This window comes from Mastacembelus armatus, chromosome 10 (genome assembly GCF_900324485.2).
Source record: "Mastacembelus armatus chromosome 10, fMasArm1.2, whole genome shotgun sequence".
Taxonomy (NCBI): domain Eukaryota; kingdom Metazoa; phylum Chordata; class Actinopteri; order Synbranchiformes; family Mastacembelidae; genus Mastacembelus; species Mastacembelus armatus.
Window position 1 is genome coordinate 8801728 of NC_046642.1, and position 23832 is coordinate 8825559.

The window sequence follows — 23832 nt, forward strand, 5'->3', positions numbered from 1 at the left end:
TTAACTTACAATACCAAAATATATGTGTTAAGTTCAGCCTGTTCATGGTTATCAGTATTAATTTATTCTGTTATTACAGTTGTGAAAACAAGCACACAAGTTAACCGTTCTCACACAAACCAACACATCTGACATTTAACAAAGATCACAGCCTAGAGTTTTAGATCTTCTGATCACAGATGCAGCCTGTTCTTGTAGAATGAACTCCAGATGGTGAAAGAGCAAACAACATTGTAAGTATTGCTGAACAGAGATATTTCACTACAGTAAGACTGGTATAAGCTACAGTTTGATGTTAATGCCTCCCTAGTCCTTGTTTTTCATGGGTCAACTGTTCACAATGGTCACAAACAAGCAGTGAAAAGCTGCATATTCTGCCAAGTTCCTGAAATAGCTACAAAACAAAAAATGGGTTTTGGTGTCAAAAGCCTTGTTACAGTAATTTTTTAGATTCATGAAATTCATGAAAGGTGCTTCCTCAGAAGGGCATGATATCACAAACCACTGAACACAAGCTTGTGCAAAGTTGAAACAAATATAGGATGTATGGAATGGCAGAAAAAAAAAAGTTACTTATCCTTAAGTTCCTGCTAATGCAAAGGAATGCAGAATTAGATTTGATGTGTTAATTTGTCACACATAAGTATAAACTCTATTATACTTGAGTGTGATTTGAAGTCCAAGCTAATGCCAATTTGTCTTTTTTTCCTCATTTTGCTTTGCATGCAAATTAGTGAGAGGCCTGAGGTTTCACAAGCTCATATCGTCCCACTTGTCCTTCCTGTAAAAGTTGACCAATGAGCTGGTCTTTGTGCACTTTGCGACTGACAACAAGGAACCGTTGCCTTCCCTGTCCATATGACTTGCTCCGTAGGCCATATCTCTGAGATATTTGGTGGATCTGCTTCCTTTCATCATTGGTGAGGTCAGTGGAGAAGCGAAGATCATCCTGGCGTTCTGAGATAGCATAGTCACGAATAATGTCCTCAATATCACGCTTGTTGAGCTGGGTTCCGGTTTTGTCCATGTCCAACCCCAAGCCTTCTCTGGAGAACTGCTCCTTCACTCTGATTGGTTCAGCAATTCCTTCCCCATCTCTACCCAGACCACCGCCCTTCCAGCCCATCTTGCGTAGCAGCTGGTTTCCGATGTTATCTTCTTTTATTTCCTGTCTTGTGGCTTCCTCACCAGAGCGAGCCAGGATCTGGGATCGGGATATGGCGTCGCTGTGACCCTCTTTCCTGAGGTTGGATTTAACCACAGCCTGTGTCTGTCTCAAGGTGGCCAGAGCCTCATCTGCTGCAATGTGTTTCACAAATTTCTTAGGCCCAATTCCTGCTGCCACATACTGTCCTTCCAAATAAACTTCACACCTCCAGCGATGGTCAGGCAGAACAGTGAACTTGTAATCAGCAGTCACTTTATTAAACTGAGCTGTGTCATTTATGATACAGATGGCATTGTCAGAGTTTTCCAGGATAACCAGCTCACTTAAATGCTTCTTTTTGCCACCCTGTTGTCCAAAGCGTCCACCAGAATCTGATCGATCATTTCCTCTGGAGTATTGTGATTGTTGCAGTTGTTGCTGCTGCTGCTGCTGCTGCTGCTGTTGTTGCTGCTGCTGCTGCTGCTGTTGTTGTTGTTGTTGTTGTTGCTGCTGCTGCTGCTGTTGTTGTTGCTGCTGCTGCTGCTGCTGCTCTTGCTGTCTTTGTGCCTGATTCATGCGAAGTTTTCTCACTGCCTCTTCAGCTGCTGCATGCTTTGAGCTCTTTTTAGTCCCTGTTGCTTGCGCCACCAGCTCACCCTGCAGGAAAACACTGCACAGCCAAGCACTGCTATTGGGAAGAAGGTCAAATTTATAATCTATCTTCATGCGATTAAATGCAGCAGAATTGTTGAGTATGCAGATGGAATCATGAGCATTGTCCATAACCACAAACTCTGTCCAGTGCTTTCGCTTGTCTGGCTCATATTGGCCCTTAGAGCTGGGTGTTGGTTTATCCTCTGGGTTGCGAAGTGCAGGTAAAAAGGCCGGGGTTGGGCCGTGCGTCTGACACACAACCATGTCATTCACTATTGAATGTCTGTATTTCCGCTGCACAACACGAACCTCAACTGGTTTCAGGAAGAGTTTTACAGCCTGCTCAGACGCTCGGTCCCTCGCTCCATTTTTACTGCCAGAATATCCAGTAGCAAGATACACACCCTGGCATCTCAGTTCACAGGCATAACCGTCTGTTGGTACTTTCCTGTTCTTAGGTAGGTCAGCCTGGGGAATATCCTTCAGGTTGACATAAATATACTCAGGGTTGGTCTTGCAGGCCTGAATGCTGCGGCTCAACATGAAATTATAGTTTGGGGAGTCACTTCCAGTTATGAACATAGGGTCCCTAAAAGCAACAGCCAAAGCAGATGCTACACTAGCAATCAGTCTTTGCTTATCATCTAATGTTGACTGCGATATAGGAAGAGGCTGTGATGACGAGCCCAACTGAGACATGATAGGACTGCTCCTGCCCGGGCTGTTGTAGACTCGGCTGAACAGCCTGCTTGATGACGGCCGCTCCTGGTGACTATACCCCAAACCCTGTCGTCCAGACTCCCAGCCTCCTGATCTGACCCCTACCCCATATCCATTGTACCTAGGGGGCAGAGAATAGGAGTCTGAATTTCGAGATGTGTGAGCCTCATACTTGGCTGTGTAGTCCTGCTGTGTTTTTGCCATGAACTTCGAAGCAGTCCCACGTCCTCCATAGCCTAAGCCACTTGTACTACCTGAAGAAATCTCTCTGTCACGGTCTCGGTCTCTATCTCTATGGGAACTCCAAGAGTCAGAGCTGTATGATGGCACTCTGTCAAAAGCAGGCCTCAGCGAGGAGGAGCCCTGTACTCTGCTTGTGGTGCTGTAGGAAGAGTGTTCAGAGTTCCACTGCCTCACACCGTACAACTCGCTCTTTCTGCGCTCCTTATCGTTCTCCTTCTCATCAGTGCCACTTCCTCCACTGCTTCCACCACTGACAAAGTGTACCGGCTCAAATCGAGGTCTGGAACCAAATTTTGACATAGGCATTTTCCTCAAGGGTTCGTCTCCTGCAGTAAAATGACAAATGTTATTATCTCAAATGGGCACAACAGTATGTATTAATAGAAGTCCCACAAAACCATTTTGAGTGTGTGTTTTCATTTATTTTTATCAACAGGATGTATTGGCCGGGGTTAATTCAAAGTTTCTGAATTAGGCAAGTCAGCTGCTATACAATGGGCACTACAGTTAATGCATAAAGAGCCCTTGCATTCTCACCACTCAGACCCACTAATGCAGGAGGTGGAGCTTCATGTTTTTACCCTGTGCTATAAAGTATTCCTGACCATGAATGGAGATAAAAGCATGAAAGAAAAACAAAACAGTAATTGACAAGTTTTCTTTTTCAAAAAACCTTTACGCACAGTGACTGTACAAAGCAGATCGATACTCACTGCCATCAGAAGAACTCGGTCTCTTTTTTGCTTCAGAACTAGGACTTGGGTCAAAAGAGGGCATTTCGCCAGTGTCAGTCCCTTCTGCCATCACCAGCTCCGTCCAAATCACATCCGGGCCATACCTGTTGTGGGGGGCCAAAAATGTAAGTTAGACAAGCTCCTAAAGTATGTGGTCTGCCTTCCTTTCATCCTCAACACCATGCTGTCTACTGTGGAGACCTTCAGGTTGCTGGGATCCACAGTTTGCCAAAACCTTAAGTGGGCCTCCCACATACACTACATTCGGAAGAAACTCCTACAGAGACAGTACTTATCTATACATGTTGGTTCACCACTGCAGCACCTCATAATGAGGACTCTAAGGTAGCAAAGAGACATTTTGTTTGTTTCATAGTGTAATTTTGTTCTCCTTTCCTATAAATAACCAACAGTTACACCTAATAATTTTCCTTCCACATTTAAGTACCATTTGGAATTGCTAGGTATATTATAAAATGTTACCCAGTGATTCAATTGAATTTAGTTTAAAAAAATCACACTATAACATAACTGACAGTTGGCAGAAGTTAAAAAATATGTTTAGTGACCATTTTATTAGGTACATCCATAAAATCTAATGCAACAGATTAGCCATAAAGTCTTCCTTTACAGGCTGTTGCCATGATGAACTCTTATTGTCACAGAAATAACAACTGTGCAATAACTATATGCAAATTTGCAGATCTGTACCTACATAATATAAGGTGCCACACCAGTTATACTTAGATCCTTGCAATCTGAATTTGAACAAGCTCACAGATTGTATATATACAAATATTCATTAGCAATCTTGTACATATTTTCCTTTCTAAAGTTTAGCCTTTATGTTAATGTTTTGTACAAATGTCAAATGTTTGTGTACACAAACCAGCTCAATAAATCTGAGGTTTATGTAGGAGACACACCAGCATAAACATGAGTTAGTACCACATGCTGCCCATAGAGGCTCAAAACATCCATCCGCTAGAAAACTAACAACATGCTCCAGCGGTGGCTAACATACAAACTAATCAGGCACCTAAGCCAAATATAATATTACAGCACTAAACATGTTACAGGATAGAAATCAGCAGAATTTGGTGCCAACTCAAAGCCTCGGCAGTGACGCAGTACGTTACGCCGCACAGGCAAACACGTTTAGCAAGCTAAACATAACATTTGACGTGCAGCAGTTTAGCACTGTCGTATTCTCACCTTAGGGCGCAGCCTCTGGTCCGACTTTTACGTGTGTCCTCCAGCTGAGCAGAAAAAAATGCATTTTATTTTATTATTATTATTATTATTATCGCCCTAGCCTTTTTTTTAGCGAGCTAATGTTGGAGACCAGCATTAGCAGCTAGCCTCCAGCTAACCCAGCTGCACTTCTACAGCGACAGTTCTGGTTTTCAGTCAGCTCCACCTCACAGGAGGCCGACACGCTGCTGGGTGTCCCCTAAGGGACTTTTCCCACACGGGCAGATGGAAATTAGTCGCTAAAATTCCTGGGAGTCACAGATTTCCATTCAACTACAGCAGGTCCATCCATTTTCTGCGTCCAGCTACTGTAGAATCATGGCGTCTGTCACGGCACTGACCCAGAATGCTTTGCTGCACGTCAGCGTGCACCTGGTTTGCAAACTGAACAGTGAAACAGTAAACATCTTTGACAGGAAGCTATTGTGTTTTCAGTCGTTTGAAACTCCTACCTAACAGCCACCTCTTCATCCATGGGTCACACTTTTAGTTTAGGCCAGCTGTTCCTCCTCTGTCTGCTCTTTTGTAAACAAAGCGCTTTAAGCGCTCACCAAGTCTGCAGCAGGACTCTACACTAGTGTCGCTACACTCCAGCTGTGTGTACCGACAGTCTGACAGCTTCTAAAATGAATGAAACGAGTTTTTTAACACAGGACATTTACCCTCCACTGACATTCATGCATTTGTTGCGTGGATTTCTTAACAGGCTGCAGGTGCTTTGATTATTTTATATGAAGTAGCACTGCTGTCTGACGCGCAACTGTTAGAAAAACACGTCGGCCTGGATAAGAGCAGTAAGAGCATAAGAGCAGGTAGTCATTTCAAAGTGTAAACGTTTGAGGCAATAAAAGTAACGGTAGAATGCTTTGAAAAATATTGTCATAAGACATTTTTATTTATCATTTACCTTCATACAAAGTGCAGTAAATAGAAAAATTCTAATATTTGATGTGACCCTCATTTACCTTTAAAACAGCATAGGCTCTACACATTACTTTGGTATTAAATCATCTCAGTAGGTTAATATAGAATTACTTTCACGTAACTAAAAACAAAGTTGCAAGTACAAAGTTGCACTGCAGTGTTTACTGTGAATAAATCAAAAGTACTTTAAAACAGAATTTTGTTACATTCAACTATTCACTAGTTGTGACGTATAATTTTAATATTCTGTCATTATATAGGCCAATAAACCTGTGGCTATTCTATTGAACTGTTTATATTTGGCAAAACTTTTTTTTTTTTTAACTTTACCCCAGAATTGAAATCATTTCTAAGATAAACTCCATGTGAAAATATTCCAGGCATTTATCCACATTCAGAAATGTTTCTTGAGAAATGTAACTGTTTAATACATTTAATATAGTCAAGTTTACTCCTTTAGACACCTCAGGTCATTTTATTTTGCTTTGTGTGAATGAATATTGTAAATGTGGTTTTAAGTGACTATAGAAGTGCGGGCTGCGATTTTGACTAGGTTTTCTTCTGTAAAGGACATAATGCATATCAAGAGATTTCCTGATTTAATGTGCTTAAGGTTAAGGTTGAGCTTCACCATCCACACAGTCAAATAAATAAATAAATAATTGGGTTAACTGAGCTTATAACACTGAATGAAAGACAAAATGTTTGGATTGTTTTTTGTTTTTTTTTATTGAAAATGTACATCAATGATCAAACTAAAGTAAGATATTGAATCATTTGTAGTGCGAGAGTTTTTGACTACAAGAGGTGATAACTCATACTACAAAAATGTATGGCATTTTCAGACAACGAAATGTTACTTTACACTCAGTCACGTCCAAAGATCATAGGTAATAAACAACAAGTCTCCACTTCAATACACAAAATATATCCTTATAAATTATATAAATGCATGAGTATATTTAAATACTCCTATCTGGGATTCAGTTCAACTCCACTGTATACTATTTGGCAAAATGGGAGTTGAAATCATGGGACAGAGCAAATATACATCAATAATATGCACCTTTTTGAGAAAAACAGCAATGCAGTTTAAAGAGCCTGCAAAACAGAGTTATTGGCGATAAAAACAAGCAGGTCAAAGGGTAAAAGTTCACAGCAGTAATGAAATAAAAAGATGCATGCAAAATATTGAATAGGCTGCTGAATATTAAAGCACAATGTGTTTTTAAAAAAAAAAAAAAAAAAAAAAGGCCAAGACATGTGACCTCCATGGTATTCAACAGTTACATGTAAACATGGGATCTATCACATTGACGTGCTAGATAGAAATATTGCTTTGGCTTTGACATGATTATGACTAATTGAATGCTGATGTTCAAAACCTGAAGGCAGGTTTCAGTTCAAACCGAACTGAACTTGCGTTAAGAAAACACTACTCATTATACTGTACTTCATGACATATTAACACTGAATTAAGTGCTTTACTCCTGGATAAGTTTGTGTTGAATCAGCAAACCTCAATGTCTCAGTAGTGTTTTACTCTAATGTGCATTTTGTATAAAGATTCCTAAAGAAAAGATGAGTGCATAGTGCAGGGATTTGCAATTTAATTTCAAGTCAAGATCAAATAATGGTTTCACCTATGTGAACTCTCACTATAACTATGAACTGCAAGAGTCTCTATATACATTAAGACATAACGGCAGATTTAAACTGTCCCCAGTTTCCAACCTGCCTGTGTTTAGAGCTTCATTAGGTGGTCAGAAATACCATGCGAGACCACAAAAGGCCGTATTCAACAAAAGGAGATGCAATGGAGAGAATAAAAAGGGTTGATACAGTGAGAAAAACAGGAAGAGGTAAAGGTTGCCTAGTTCTTGCTGAAGCTGCAATCCCCTCTTCAGGTGGTCAAGACAGATTAAAAGAAGCTAAAAGGACAAAGAGAAAGAAATCCAGCAGTTAGAGAGGTGGCAAAGCAGAAATGCCTATAGATAAGACTTTGAAGTGCATTAGATGGCAGGGAGAAAAAAAAAAAGATTTTCATAATTACAAAAATCAGGTTTGTAATGTCCCAGTAATTATATTCAAACAGTACATTAAGCCTGAATAATAAGAGCACAAACGTGCCCAGTGAGGATCATGTGTGATATTTTTAAAAACAGTAAATAAACCTTGTAGGGTGTGTTTTAATGTCACAATTGTCTACTCATCTGTGGTCCGATTAAGTGAGCCAGATGTAATATTAAATAACCAGCATGGCTCTCTTTCTCTCTCTGTGTACTCTCCATCACAACTGAAGTGGAAAAGGTGTTAGTCACAGCAAAAACAGTACACACATATAAACAAGTGGCAATAAAACAAGAAGTAAATTGGTTAAGGTGATGTTAGAACAGCAGTGACACACAAATACACAGTAACCCATATTATTGCAGAGCAGGTAATAATTAAGAAACCCTGAAGGATGGGGTCCACAAAGCCTCTGGTCACAACTGAGGTACTCAGTACCCACATAGGCTGGTCCCTTAGCAAAGCTGGGGGGGGGTTGAGGACCTACTCAGTGCAGAGCCAGGGATTACTGCAAAGGAAAGTGAAACCACACAGACCAGTGAGCTGAGGGTTAGGAGGGGGAAATGGCTCGTCTCTGCTCATCTCTTGATTTAGTGTGTTTAAACTGCAATGTCTTCAGTCTGAGACAATAAAGGCAACCTTGAAAACCGACATGATTTTAAAAAGCAACAACAAAAAAAAAAAAACAAGGATAAAGAGATGCTTTGTGTTTCTGAGAAACAAACATGTCTGGAGATTTAAAGTTTAAAAACAGCAAGAAGCAAGAGTTTTTGTATGAGACATTACCTGAAGCTGGGAAAGACCTTTGAGACCACACTGTGCTCAAGAAATACATCTCAGCAAAGGAGAGCTCATGAAAGTAAAAATTATTGGCATCAACATCGATTTCTAAAATTTCATACAATCACCTATAATCTCAATTTATAGTATTCATCATATGCAATGATAATGGTCACAGTTGTAGTATTTGGTGAGTAATTGGCCTTTATTTTCTTTTGAGATAATATTTGCTTTACGCGAAACACATACAAACAACATTGGTCCCTGCACGGCAAAGGACATGTGCCTTCATAATAAGTAATTTGAAAAGAACCTTACAATTGCACAAGCAACATATATTTAAAAACACAATTGAGTGTAAAAAAAAAACAAAAAAAAAAACAAAAAAAAGTGCAAATGTGAGCGCTAATACAAGTATGCACAATATGCATGACAATTAATGAGGTATGGGAGAAGTGGCAAAGAGGTGAGGCTCACATCTATTCATGCACCAGGCCAAAGTGAAACTGAAAGTGAAAAGGAATTTCATTTCCAATTCAGTTTTTATTTTAAGTCACTAGTATGTCACAGTAAAAGTGAGACATTTAAAGTTATAATCCTTAACATTTCAATGAAATCAGACCCGTACTATTTATGGGTTATGGCCATCTTTTTATCTTCCTATAACTATTCAGTGTAGTTACATTTGATAACCACAGCCACCATTCCAAATGTAGCTTCCATCCTTAGTAGAGGGGGCTGCCATACTAGTTGTGAATTGCCTTTACACACAAGATTCACAGGAAACATAGCATAAACATTTTCCAGCATCATGGTCTCGGGTTGTGTCTAGTTGGTCACCTGTTATTTTATTTTAACTAGCTGCCTCACCTTTACTGTTCCACTAAGGACCCTGTTTCAGTTTTGTGTTAAGCTACTTCACGTGAAAAGTGTTGTGCTGTGAGGCGGGGCAATGCATTCATGGCCATGATTAGAATCAACTGTGACTGCTAATCAAAAAGGAATCTACAAAAGATGACACCAGTCATTTTTAGTTTCAGTGCAGCAGTTTTGAATGTTAGACAGGGTAACTACTGTGTGAAGCAAGCGATTTAATTGTGGCTGCTCAAAGGCTGATGGAAAATGTGAATGTGTGACATTTGTTTACGATAGAACTAACACAAGCTTGTTTGCCTGTGCTTCTTGCTCTTCTGACATTTCTTTGTTTGTGCCAAATTAGCCACGGCTGAAATCTGATGAAAGGATTATAACTTTAGCATAATAAGCAGCTTTTTCTGAGCCTGCCATTTAAGATTAATATGATGGGTTTTCTCAAACGGAAATTTAATCCATCATCTCATGATTGCTAGTATCTGCAGATGTTTTACCACACATACACACATTCAGGTCGCAATGTTTGATGCACGTTTCTCTTTAGCCTCAATACATATCTGCCCATCACAACAGTAGTCCTTTGTTAATATTAAAAAAGCTCACTCCATCATGCAAAGAATCACTGAACTTAAAAATCAAATATGGAATGCATTTTTGTAAATGAGTATAAAAAGACACGCTGAATAATTGCTTGTACAAACCACATATCAAACAAGCATCATTCAGCAAAACAAAAAGGAGTGATGTCAAACTGATAGCAATGCCCAGCGTCTTCGACAGAGCGGGGGGTGGCATGTAGAAGGTTGAATTAAGGGGCTTGGGTGAGGGTGAGGAAGGGGTACTGTAAAGGATGATGGGGTGGAAACTCATTCACAGCAGGATGGCCACAAGGGAGCACTTTTTCTACAGGGATCCTAAGCTGGAAACAAGAGAGAAGGGCTGTTATTGCTTTCTTTGAGTTAAAACATTATCACGACAAACATGGCTTCACATCAGTGGACTCACATCAACATTAGTAACAAGATGGTGTTTAGAGGATATCATGCTTTCAAGGCAACTCAAATTTACAAAAGGGGGTGACCCAAGTACAGACATCTACTCTTTGGAATCAGAGCAATAAATGTGGTTTATTTTGTAAATCTTGTCACACCTCTGAGCTTTAAACAATGCGACTGATTGTCTTCCTCATTGCTCAGTATCATCAGCAGCTTGATTTCATCTGTTTTAACAGTCTTGGGCTGCTTGAGGAGTTTACAGATTGCAAGACAGATGTCTTCTTTCACTTTATCCCCATTCCCTAAGTCTCAATAATATCTCCATGTAGATTTGACTTCTGTATCCACTCAAGGCAAAAAGAGAGGGGGGGGGGGATCATATGTGAGATCAACAAAACATGACATTTCTATAAACAGAGATGGACCCTGTGGCTGTTTGCTGTGAGCTGATATTCTCAGTGCAGCCTTCAATGGCTCTTTGTGTGAGCGCAGGGCCGGGGGGGGGGGGACTTGGGAGAGCCACAAAAAGGATACTGTTGTGGATTTAGAGAGGCAGATGGAGGCGTATATCAAATGTGTGTGTGGGGATCTAATAAACCGGTTGATTCAGAAGCTGGCACAGGAACAGTAAACACTGCCAGCTCATGGATATGATCGACACAGATGTTACCAATGAAATACTACAAGGCCTGCAACATCGTATCCATTTCTAGACTGTATCAGGTTTAAATTATTTAACAGCCAAATTAAAGGCATGTTAATTTAGAGGATAAAGAACATGAACAGCTTTCAAAAGGTTAATTTGTTTGATAAGGATTATATTATAAATTATTCTGCCACTAATTTTCCTCTGTCAACTGGCAATTAGCTAATCTTGTCTAAAAATAGAACAAAAAAAGTCACAGCTTTAATTTACATGTTCAAATGTCCTGTTTTGCAAATTCCCACATTGGAGAACCTGGACTCGTCAAATGTTTAACATTTTTGCTTTAAAAATTACCATAACGATTACTAGAATAGGAAAATTGCACAATTAAAAAAAATCTTTTAAATTGATTAATGAATTACAGGACTTGCTTCTTTGCATTGGATTAAATCTCCTGAGATCCCATAAATTTCAAATGTTTCCTTTTTTATAGTCTAGTAAAGATTTTGGAGCATTAAGTTTATAAAATATTACTAGCATCAATAAAATGTTAATTCTTTAATAAATAGAATGTTCAGTGCTAATTCATTTATATTTTCATAATTATATTTTTTGGTGGTGGTGGTGTAACTCAGAAAGAAAGTCTTACCAGAAAAGGTGCCTCATGCAGCATGCACCAAGTGTGGGAGGAGTTAACTGGAAAACATTATGGATGCAACATAGGTGACACATGCACTCACAGGACAGATTCACATCTACACAACAAGCAGTAATCGGTTCACTGCATCTCCTGGGGACTGACAAAAACACTGACTTAGGCACAGTTAAAACATTTCTGTTAACGCCTGAAATGCAATCCAGTCAGTTTTAATCAGTGACCCACGAACAAAGCTATAGTTGTACAGCTGCCCCCTTTGGAAAAGATAGAGTTCATACAGAAAAGAAGTGGCTGTGAAGAAAATAAATTAACAGGAAAAATAAAGCAACAAAAACCTTCTCACTGCAACTGTCTTCTTTCTCTAACAGGCATGGAGTCACATCAGCTTCAACACACAATCAGGAGTAGTTTACCACAAAGAAATGACCAACAAATTCAAAAGCACACTCAAACCATACTTGAACACATCTGGCTACAAACACTGCCTCCTCCAGTCATGATTTCATTAAGACCTATTTACATAAACTGGTAGAGGAAATAACAGAATTAATGTCAGAAATACCAAAAAACAGAGATTATTTAGATGCATTATAACTAGAGTAATGTTGAGACCTGAGTTACTGTAGAACTGAAAGAGGAAATTGCAGTTTCCATGATACAACTGAAAAAAACAGCAAACTGAGTTGAAAAAGAAGGGCGCAGATATCAGCTCCTTAAGAATGCAATTATTTACAACAATCGTAAAGAAGTTGTTTGTATGTATATAACTTCATGACCTGTTTTCTTGGACCATCAGAAAGATTAAAGAGTAAAGTGACTTGAATTCACTCATACTGACAGTTCGCCATCTTTGGACTATTTAGATGAGGACAGCTTGTCATTTTAACCAGACTGCCGACCTCTGCTCCTCTCATTTTTGCACACTGGTGGTAAATTATGAATTCTACTGGGCTAACTATATTTTTTATTATTATATTAAGGTCACACTGAGGGAGCATTCACTTGCCTCTCAAGAATAAAGAGCAGAGAGAGTCAATTCCTGAGCTCAGTCAAGGCTTTTGTCTACACTACATTTTACATCCACATATGGACTGCTAATGTGTGGTGAGAAACCAGTAAGCATAGTGACATTAAAACTGAACTAAACTAAGTTTTGTCTGCAGCACATGTGCATAGAGTGAACTCCAGAGTCATAAATCCTAAAGTCATTTGCTGAAGAGCTTCCAGAAACAAATTTGGAAAATGATCAACATCCTGAAATGGCCACTGTTTTAATGTGTGGCCTTGCGCCACCCAGGATCTTAGTGTCCTGTCTTTTACAATCCTCATACAACTGAATGTATTTTCCTTAACCGTGTTGCATCAGGCTAAAGGCACAGGTGGAAAGAGAACAATACTTACTTTTTCCTCTCTTTGTCCCTCTTAAGCGTGGTGGAGCCCCCTGCCTGCTGAGCTTGGTTTTGCAAGAGCTCGGCAGCTGTCTTTTTCTGTTTGAACGTGTTGAGCTCGTCGTCTAGAGCCTTCTTCTTTTCTTCAAGTTTCTTTTTCTCGTCCTGGTGGAGCTTCTTCAGACGGTCAAACTTCTCATGCAGCTACAAAACAATTTTGTGTTAATCAAGACAAGAGAAGATACTTTCAACAAAAATTAGTGATGCACATGATGTTTCAAGAACAGATAGGATCCACCTTTAGTAATCATACCTCTTTCTCTGCTTCTTTAAGTTCAGCCTCCTTCTCTTTAACTCTTTGGACAAACATTTGCCTCATTTCTTCTTCCTTCTTCTGCAGCTCACCCATGAACTCGTTCCTTTTAGCTTCATATGTCTCCTGCAGACTGGCAGAGCAAAAGGAGAAAGGAAATAAAAATGAATAACAAAAACATTACACAGAACAATGCAGGACATCGCAGACCAGATACAGACACAAACTCAAGCTGGTGCAAAATAATACAAGGTTTCAATAACGGACAGAGAATAGAACAGAAACAAGTAGATGGTAGAAAGAAAGAAGATAGAAGAAAAGCCAGTGGGTCTAAGAAAACACTTTGGAGTCTCCTAACCTGAAGGGCTTGCTGTCAGGGTCTGTATCCTTAAAGCCCATCTCCTCCAGTTTGCAGCGACGGTACAGCTCATAATGACGTGTGTGAGTCTGCTCTCGCAGGTCCTCCATGTTCACTCTGATCAGCATTTCTCGGAGTTTAACGAAGTCACAGTGATTTTCATTTTCCACTGTGAAAGACACACCAAAGTGACAGATGCACACTTTACCAATATACTGCAAAAGGTGTATCATAGGAGAATCAGAAAGCACAAGCGCCAATGAATGTTTTTGCTATGTCATGTTAGGCACAGTCCTGCAAGCATATCAATAGCAGCATTAGTGTTCTCTAGAGTCCCTATTGATTTTGTTACTGTGCTGATGTATGCACCATCCTCCCAGAGAACATGTGACATCATCTGAGTACACATGCATGCACAGTATATGATTCACAGACCCAATGTCAGATAAAGCCTGCAGCCAGAAATGCTGTATAGTTCAGTCCATAAGCATTGGCACGAGGTTTTTCATAGTTTTGGCTGTAATCCAGCACCTTGACTTTGAAATGAAACACTGACTGAGGTTCAGGTGCAGACTTTCAGTTGTAGAGTTTCTGACTTTGCTCAGATACACACTGGGCAAGCAGTGTAGGAACTGTAGTTCTATTTTATCTTTTAGATGACTGATTTCTACACACTTCATTTGATATAAACATCCTCAGATTCTTGGAAAGTACTTCACCCTCACAGACGATACATTTTAAATCCAATTTGCTGGACGACAAAACTTGAACTACAATGGTTTATAGTGACTTAGAGCTCTGGGATATTTTTTGAAATCCCTTTAACACTGGTTGATTAATTAATTTGTATATACTGTTCTTTATTTGTGTTGGACCAGGAAAACCACTCAAACACCCACACACTTGACACTAAAATCATTCAGTTTAAAACTATACACCATGAGCCAACAGCCTACTGCCATTAAGTAACAGAAGTATCGTGCATTTGCAGTACATCACACACAATACATTATTGACTGATCAAGTAAGCCAATAAAACAACATTAAATTTAGAAATTTTTATAGAGCTGGGACCTTCTGCAGCTCTAACATACAGTGTAATGGCAGAGCTGTTGCTATAGCTAAAGGAGGTTATCACCTACTATACAGCAGCTGTTGGAGCCAGGGAGGAGTGTGGGGGAGGGGGTTAAATGTCACAGATCTGATGAGAGTAAGCACGCTCTCATTTCCTGCACAGGATGTGACCCAAGCTTACCCTGCACCGTCCCCCAGGGGTACTGCCGGGCTTTCACCATCTTGTTCCCGATCTTCACTTCCTCTGTGCTCCCCACCACAGCAAATGGCAAATGGCTCTGTGAAGCAGAAGTAAAAATAGTGTCTTTGTAAAGCAAAACACACCTGAGAGCTCTGTAGGTTCACCTCAACTTTACTCCACAAATCCACGTGGTTGCCAAACAAAACTGCAAATGTACTTGCTCCAGCTCTGCTAACATGTCATCACTCAAAAATAAAAACTATTACTGCAACTCCGCCTAGAGTTAAAGATACATTCCATATGTAGATACATATAAGTATATTACTGGCACCAAGAAAACTGAAATAAATATATTATTTTTACATAACCTGACCATTTACTGCTACTTTTTAACAACAACATAAAACAGCTATGACAAGAAAATATATAGCGGTCGGTCTGTAGAGCAAGCACTGAGTCAATGGTATAACATAATTAGAAAGAATTAAGACATTTCCACAGATCAGGATTCAACAGCTAAGTGAGCATTGGCTCATCTGTCAGTAGAAACTGGCTTTTTCCCACACTGCCGGCTTCCTGCTGGTTGTGTTGCTCTGCATGGGGCAGCTTCCTGACAGCCCGAGCAGACAGACAATGCCTGTTCTGATTCAAGATCACGTTTATGTCAGTAATGCACAACAAACTTTGTTGTTAAACATAAAAACAAGAAATATTCCTACACCCCTGTACTTTTGTGGGATTAAAGTTGGTTCCGTCTTAACATGACCATAACGCGATGTCTATTATGAATGTAGCAGTTTACGCCATATAAATGCCTGTGAACTATACAGAAAGGTAGTTGTGAGCCTTACATTCATGGTGGAGTTGATCTCTGCCACAGACTCGTCATCAGTGGGGAACTGGTAGATCTGCACTCCATTGCTGACCAGCTCACTGGTGATTTTTATTTTGAATTTGGCCAGTTCACTCTTGGAGATGGCATCTGATTTTGCAATGATGGGGATAATATTGACCTGCAGTTGAAAGATCAGAAGAGATTTAATGCAGGCTGACACAATGACAAGTACAGTAGACAGTACATTCAGATATGTAGCTAAATATATAGAATAGCTTTCAAGCTGTCTGTCCACAGCAACATTTCCTCACCTTCACCTAGTCCAAATTTGGAAAAGAGTTTATGTTATTTTTAAAAAAGGTCAATGTCAAATCAAATAATTTTTTAAAATAAGAATTTCAAATTAGATTAATATAAGAGATGGCACTAAATAAAGCATTGCACCACACCACAGTACACCTATCTGACTCCAGAAGTTCAGAAAATCAGGTCTTTGTGTAATGCAGACAATTACATAATCAGTAATAAAAACAGAAAATGCAACAAAGGGAATAGTAGGTTTCTAGATCCTGCTGTATATTCATCCAAATCTCTCCAAACATGCTGTCAGACTGTTGTTGATTCATCAACATGTATAGCATCTATGCAATCCAAACAAAAACAAATCAAACTAAACAGAGGGAGGAAAAGCAGGCCCCTATACCTGGCTGTCTCTGTTCCATATACTATTTTTGTGGTGCTATGTTGTTGGCACAGTGACAGATTATTTGCTGTCCAAACATGGGTCCCTTTATGTAATAGCAAGGTATGCTTAGGATCATATGAACAAAAATATTTTACTGTAACCCTGAGTCTGGTGAGGATCCTGCACTTCAGCAGAGTACTGATCCCCATAGGTGACTGTGTTAAAAGAGCAGACCCTGCTGTTGGTCACACAGTTTTGAGCGCTTGGAGGGCACAGCTGTTCGGGGAAACACTGAACAGATTCTCTGTGCAAAAGCCACGAGAACCATTAAAATGACCTCACAAAAATGAGGCAGCAGTCACTGCGTCGAGTGCATTTCACAGCTGACCGATGCTAACGCAGTAACAAGAGCAGAGTCAATCGGCATGCAGGCAGATGGCCTGGAAAAAGATTTACGACCCATGACTAGAATAGATAAATCAAAAGCTGCAAACAGCAATGCAGTGCCCAAGGATTTACATAGAATATATCTCCATGTTTGTATACAAAATAACAATTTAAAACATTATTATGCTGCTGGCCTTCCCACTTAATGCTTAAAATAACAAAACAGACACCACTGCTATTAAACTTGCAAATGAAACAAAACTGGCCATTATTAAACCTGAACACCAACTGATCTGTATATGAACCCAGAATTGGAAATTCACTTCTAAATAAATTATCATCCAGTTTACTCATCGAGAAAGATTCTAATTCATCTGCTCTGAAACAGAAAATTGGCTTTTGGCTAAAGTGAAGCTCACCTTGCTATCAAGTTTCTTCATGGTCACCAAGTCCAGGGATTTGAGCGAGTGTCCCGTGGGAGCGATGAAGTATAGGCATGCATGGATGCGGGTGTCATGATAACTGTGTAGCGTGCGCTTGATTTTCAGCTCCTCCTGTAGATATGCTTCAAACTGGGCATCAATAAACTCCACAATGGACTTATAGCTGTAAGAAAAAGAAAACCATGGGAGAACTCTGAGCATTACTTGATATACTGTTCATTTAAACATGTCCTCTTAATAATAATACATTGTTCTTAGAATCAGCACTGCTGATTAGAGAAAGCCATGCTGAGCTCTTTAAAGTTTTCATGTAATGGAGACAAGAAAGCTAACTTGTTGTGAATATTATTTGAAGTTGATGATATAACACCATACACTGTGCTGCCTTTAGTTGTTCAGGTATTTAAGCATTTAAGTGATTCTTAACTACTGTGGAGAAATATCAAGTGACTTTGTTTTTTTTAAATTAGGTTTTTTGTGGGCATCCATTACTGGTAGAAACAATTTTATCTGAGGCAGTGAGAACACTGTGTTAAAATTAGTGGTCAAGCATTAATAATTTTCCTATGATAGCAGTCGGGATTATTAGCATGCTGTACTGTTTGCCTAGCATGTGTTGCAGCAAAGCATCCCAGTTCATACTGTAAACTTAGGTATGATGAAACTTCCAGTGTACAGTTGCTAATCACATGCCAACCATTTCTGGGCAACTTCCTGGTAAACTATATTTCTAATGTAAATTGTGGTGAAAAATAAGGGTGAATTGTCAATGTACAGCACTGTGCTTAAAGTAAAGTTTCTCCCTCATTAGTTCAACTGTAGCAAAAAGACTTGTTATGGAGTATAAAGATCAGAGGCACAGAGAGGAGAGTGCACACTGGTAAGCCTTGCACTTGATTTATGTATCACTGATGCATTAATAAACTCATACTGTGAAGAGTTTGAGTCGGAACACTGGTTATGTCTGGCTGAGAACTGTCACGATACAAGTTGATTAACTGTATCAGTGTTGGTCTGAGAATAAATAGGCATCTGAATTGGGAGAAAAAGTATAGTTTCAGTGAGTAAGGTCTGATGGATCTAGTTTCAAAGGCTTGAGAACCAGCAATTACCAAATCTTTAGTGTTTTAATTAATAACTCACTAGAATGATAAAGTAATTTGACCAATACAGTAATTATTTCGACACTACATGCAAACCTGAAATGCTTACTATAAAAAAAATGGTCATAAAAAAAGATGTATCACCGTAAAAGCTCATGTTATTTTATATGTGTGTGAACAATTTCATCCTGAACAAAAACCTGGAAATAACCTAAGGCCTTCCCATAATAAAAAGCTCAGAGTTCACTTGAGAGATAAACTTACCTCAGAAGCAGATTTAACAATTATAATGTGAATGACAAGCTTGGTAACAATATCTAGTGTCTAAATTCTTGTTAAACTCCAGAAAAAGCCTTGGTTTCTGTTCAGTCAATACTATGAAAGCTGATGGAGACTTGATTCCACATCCTTAGAGTATATTTTTTAAGATCAGGGCTTAAAAAAAAAAAAAAAAGAAAAAAAAAAAGCCTGGACTCAAAGGACTGAAAAGACTCAGAACACCCAAAGATTCATTGTGTGTCAGGAATGATGAACACAAAGTCAAGTTCTGACTACAACCTGCAACACTGCTCACAGAGACAAAGCACAACAGAAGCCAGTTTTCTTTAAGTAAATTTCCCCCTCTCTCACAGACGCAACAGTTGTTTGGCCCTCATTACCTGTCTTCTTTATTGATCTGGTCTCCAAAGCCCACGGTGTTGACAACTGTGAGTTTGAGGCGCACGTTACTCTCCTGGAGTTCGTAGGTGTTGGACCTCAGTGTGACACCTGGCTGGTTATGTTGGGCAGGTTCGCCTTCAAATTTGGTGTTGAACAATGTGTCCATAAGGGTGGACTTGCCAAGGCCTGTCTCACCTGAACAACACAAAAGAAATACATCCATTCATGTTGTGCTCAGTCAGCTGTTGCCTATTTATTATTTTATTTTTATCAGTGAAGTGGTTTTCTCTGCACTAAAAGATCTACATGGCAGTGTCTATGATTTTAGCTTGCCTAATTTTATAATAAAAATTCAGTCATATTGATGCTGGTTCATTTCTCAGTGATAAATTTGTGATCATAAATCTGATACTTGCAGGGTTGTCTAAAATTAAAGATGTTTTTGTTTTAAACATGCTTAAAACATTTTAAATTGTTTACTACTACAAATACAGCAGCAATTGTGTCTTTGCAGATGTATTTTCACATCCATTTATTGTTGGAGGCTTTTAGATGACTCACATACAGAGCTTCCTCTGTAAGAAAAGCTATTTTTATTCATTGCAGCCGGACAGTTTAAGCAAGTCATCCCATTTTTGTAGGGCATCTAGCTGTGTTCCAAATTTCTAATTGTTCCAAATTCAAGCTAACTGATGCATCAAGGGTCCTGCTGCATGTCTCTAAGCAAAGTTCAGGTCACTATAGAGAAGTCTCTCATGCTAAAGGCAATTTGGCCCCTTGTTTGGGGAAGTTCCAGGACCACACTAGAGATGACAATATAAGTCAATGTCCTTCCACATCCAATTAAACCTTTCAAAATCACAAATAACAGAAAGGCTCTTTGTAAAATAGAGTTTCTTGGTCAAATTATAAAAATCAAACATCACATGCTTATGCCTCAAGTGATGCTTGTGCTACTGTACTTGTTCTACTTGTGAGTCACGCAACAGCACTTAGCTTGCAAGTGCAACAAAAGCTTTTTGTTAGTCTCCTGCATCATCTTAGCTTCTATATTCTTGAATTTGTTATACAAATATTTGTCTAGAGATGTTTAGATGTCCAGATTATATTTAACTAATATAACATAACTATGAAATTACTTCTGTTTATGAAAAAACATTGCTGTCGGCCTCTTCCACATTTCAATCCTACACAAATATAAAATGGCTCAGTATATTCACAGAACAGAAGTCGAGGTTTTAAGCTTGGAGGCAGGCCAAAACCATATCTCTCAAAACAGTGCATTGGCATTTGTTGCAATCAAAAAATATCTAGATTGTAATAATGAAACTACACTACCAAAGATCAGCACATCACAAAATAAATAGCATACCAGATCTCTAGTCAGCAGCAAATAGTACCAACTAGGGCAAACTGATACATCACCATCAGAAATGTAATCAATAAAATATCTATTAAGAATGCAAGAAAGCACACTCAGTCACTCATATCTGAAATTAAAGTGTGCACTCAAATCATACAAGTAGAATTGACAACACATTTAAAATATATTTCAGGATAATATAATTAAATGGGTGCAGAAACCAGAGCCTCAAAAATCATCATATAGTTGAATCAACACTTCTCTAAACCAATTTCAACAAAAAGCATTAGTTTTAGCTGGTCAAACCAATTCAGCTGCCAACTGAATATAAGTGAATGAATAAATCTTATAATTAAACTGTTCAATTAATAACAATGTACATGCACTTACTGTATCTGTCTAACAACTCCTGCAAATGGCTTGTAGTCACCCTAAAACTATAATCAAATGAACAAATGTTAACAGTGATGCTGATGAATAATGTAACCAACGCTGACTGGCTCAAAGGAACTTGAGCAGCTACTGAGCAAACTGCTTTGCATTTTGTGGAAGAGAGGGGAAAAGCATTTTCATGCACGATACACTCACCAACACAGAGGATGTTAAAGCAGAATCCGTGATTGACAGACTTGTTGACCAGCTGGTCAGGCATGCTGTCAAATCCAACATGGCCTGACAGAGGGACAGCACGAGCACCTTCACCCTAAACACAAAATGAATCAACATTAAATATTGAAATATGGAATTATTTATGATTTGCCTTGTTTAACATGTAAATAGGCACAGGAGTCCCTCTTACACTCTACATTTCACATATTGATGATTGTTCTGTGGAAAAATAAAAATGTATTTCTGAATAACACTTAAACAAGGCAACCTCCACCCTATCTAACAATGTTAGTCTCTCAGACTAACATCAGGTAAATTGCTGCTTACTTCCTGTTTCCTGTACTGCAGCTTTCTCTCCACAGTCGAGACAGTTAGAAACCACAATGCACATATATGGAACTGTATCACTGTTCATGCCAAGATTATTGCAAAAACAAAAAAGCTGAATGTAAAATGACAAAAACAGCCAATTTAATATAGGCAGCACTGTATGTTCTTGTGGTGTTGCTTTGACATGAGCTCTTAAAGTCCTTGTATTTTTTTGCCAGTTGCATTTCCATTTACTCCACTATTTCACTACTGGCACACATTATACCTCTGGACCAGTGTGACACTTAACACCGGAGTGTTGTTACATGTGTGTGTGGGGGTGTGCAGCTGGCAATGAACATGTCCATCTCTGTGAATCTCATTTCTGAGGCTATGTCCACATTATGAGGTGTAGGAAAGCAAAGAATTTAGATTATATGGCAAAACCAGTGAAGGCTCAACCAAGTGGTCATTATGTGGCTTAACATAACAGCATTGCTCTCCAGTGTGGGAAAGACTTTGAGAGAAAAACATTTTGTTTGAGGGTCAATTTAAAATAACCAGTGAAGCTGATGGTACAAAACAGTTGCGGATTATTTGGATAGCTGAAATTGAACTTAAACAGCTGAGGGAGTATTTGGAAAACTGTGTGTGGACAACAGCTTTTACTTTTCAGTTGCAAGTGCTGAAACCATTCAGGACACTAGAGCCAAGTTACACACAGCGGGTTTCCATTCACTGAGTCGTAAAAAGATATCAAACTGGCAAACCTGCGTATTCTGAGCATTTTCTCTGGGTGTACTGACTTCCTTTTTTAACCCAAACAAAAACCACACAAACTTTACACATGCTTTTCAAACAACAGGCCTTCAACAAGCTACAGTCTGTGCTGGTCATAATTTCTTTGTACATCAGACAACGCCCGACTGAAAGTTAACGGGACTTGGATGAAACAACATAACGGAAACGAGCACCGAGGCTGTCTTGAAACGGGGGCGTTCAGAATGAATGGCCTACTAACGGCTACATAATAGGTTACCGTTTTTACGCGACGTGTCTAGCGTTAACAGCTACTACCTATCATTTTAAACCTTTTATTTCTATTACGTCTGATATAATTTTCCAGCACAGGAAATCTGCAGGCGCTAGCTTCCGAACATGAAATAACGTTAATACCGGAGTGAAGATATTTTTAACAGAAAGCGACGAATGAGCAGTAACGGGCCTCACTTCAAACTCGGCGGTTTTAAAAGGTTTAGTACTACATAACCAGAGTCCTAATAGCTACAACTCTCTACAGTTGGTACAGTTTTTTCTATGTTGCACTTAATTTTATACGAAATAAAGCCACGGGAAACGAGTGGGCATTAGCTAACATTACATCTAACGTTACTCCAAATTGCATCCACTTTATGAAACGCTAAACATATAATTTTGACATATGCGCAGGCTGGCTAAAATATTTCAGAACATTGAATAATGGCGATAAAAGCATCCTGACTAAAACACTCACCGCCTGCCTCGCTATCTCAGTTGACGCCATGGTAGTAGCTACTTTCTGGAGGACGCTTCCCAAAGAACTGAGCACTGTGAGGCTACACCGAAAGATGGCCTACACGGACTGTACCACTACCACCACAACAGGCTAATTTATGTGTTATTAAGTAGAATATTTTTGGAATCTTTTGGAGTTTTCTCATGTGGAAGGCTGTTTAGTAAATATAAACAAATATAACGTTAGATTCACGCTATTCTCTTTATTGAAACAATACTGTTCAAGAGAGCACTACCCACTGAGCTCCCCTTCCGGATGTTTCATGGTTTTGCCCAGTGAGAATAATCAGTGAACCACGGTCAGTGAACGTTACAAATGACTATCAGCAAGTAGAGTAAAGACAAATATCGATTTGGGCACATTAAATCACACTTTTAAGATTAATTAGATGGGGTATTCATTTCTAAAATTGTTTTGTTCAACCCCCATACTTGCAGAACTAATTATGAAATAAAACATATTTTAGCTTAGTTCTCTCTTCAGGCAAGAGGCTCAACTTTACACGACATGGACACCACAGCCTAGTTTATTTGTCATGATGTAACATATTTAGAAATTAAAATGATGTCATCTACGTGTTAGATAAATTTATTGTATTGGAAATTTATTGTATTGGACAGTTGTTCAGCAGTTAGATTAGATTAGATCGTCGTGAGACAGGTTAGTTTTACCCTACTGATTATGTGTTGTTGCAATAGTAATGCTGTCATATTACGGTATGTACGTATGTATGAAGTTAAGGAGTATTTTGCAGTATAAAATGGTTATTTTCATTTATGATAAATTGTATTTTATGTAATTGTGTCATAACTGGAAGGTCTTTGATATGGAAACCATTCAGCAACCATATCAACACAAAGAAAAAAATAAT

The 23832-nt window shown here is 39.0% G+C and overlaps 2 protein-coding genes across 6 annotated transcripts; both read right to left on the bottom strand.

Annotated features, from left to right (window-relative positions):
- Positions 1 to 41: 41 nt before the first annotated feature.
- nkrf (NFKB repressing factor) lies at positions 42 to 5073 on the bottom strand. The gene is made up of 3 exons (XM_026330204.1): positions 4714 to 5073; positions 3478 to 3602; positions 42 to 3090 (listed from the first exon to the last, which is right to left on the bottom strand). The coding sequence occupies exons 2-3, from the start codon at positions 3566 to 3568 to the stop codon at positions 731 to 733; spliced, it is 2451 nt and encodes an 816-aa protein (XP_026185989.1). The 5' UTR covers positions 3569 to 3602; positions 4714 to 5073; the 3' UTR covers positions 42 to 730.
- A 1409-nt stretch (positions 5074 to 6482) lies between these two features.
- septin6 (septin 6) lies at positions 6483 to 22949 on the bottom strand. 5 transcript variants are annotated; one of them, XM_026329971.1, is made up of 11 exons: positions 22920 to 22949; positions 21077 to 21191; positions 19125 to 19320; positions 17339 to 17525; positions 15864 to 16025; positions 15013 to 15109; positions 13758 to 13926; positions 13400 to 13532; positions 13100 to 13290; positions 11690 to 11736; positions 7829 to 10318 (listed from the first exon to the last, which is right to left on the bottom strand). In XM_026329971.1, the coding sequence occupies exons 1-10, from the start codon at positions 22947 to 22949 to the stop codon at positions 11733 to 11735; spliced, it is 1284 nt and encodes a 427-aa protein (XP_026185756.1). In that variant the 3' UTR covers positions 7829 to 10318; positions 11690 to 11732. The 5 variants fall into 5 exon arrangements, with proteins under 5 accessions (XP_026185755.1, XP_026185756.1, XP_026185757.1 ...); XM_026329972.1 differs by lacking the exon at positions 11690 to 11736 and adding an exon at positions 12034 to 12083; XM_026329970.1 differs by lacking the exons at positions 7829 to 10318; positions 11690 to 11736 and adding an exon at positions 6483 to 7607.
- Positions 22950 to 23832: the final 883 nt, after the last annotated feature.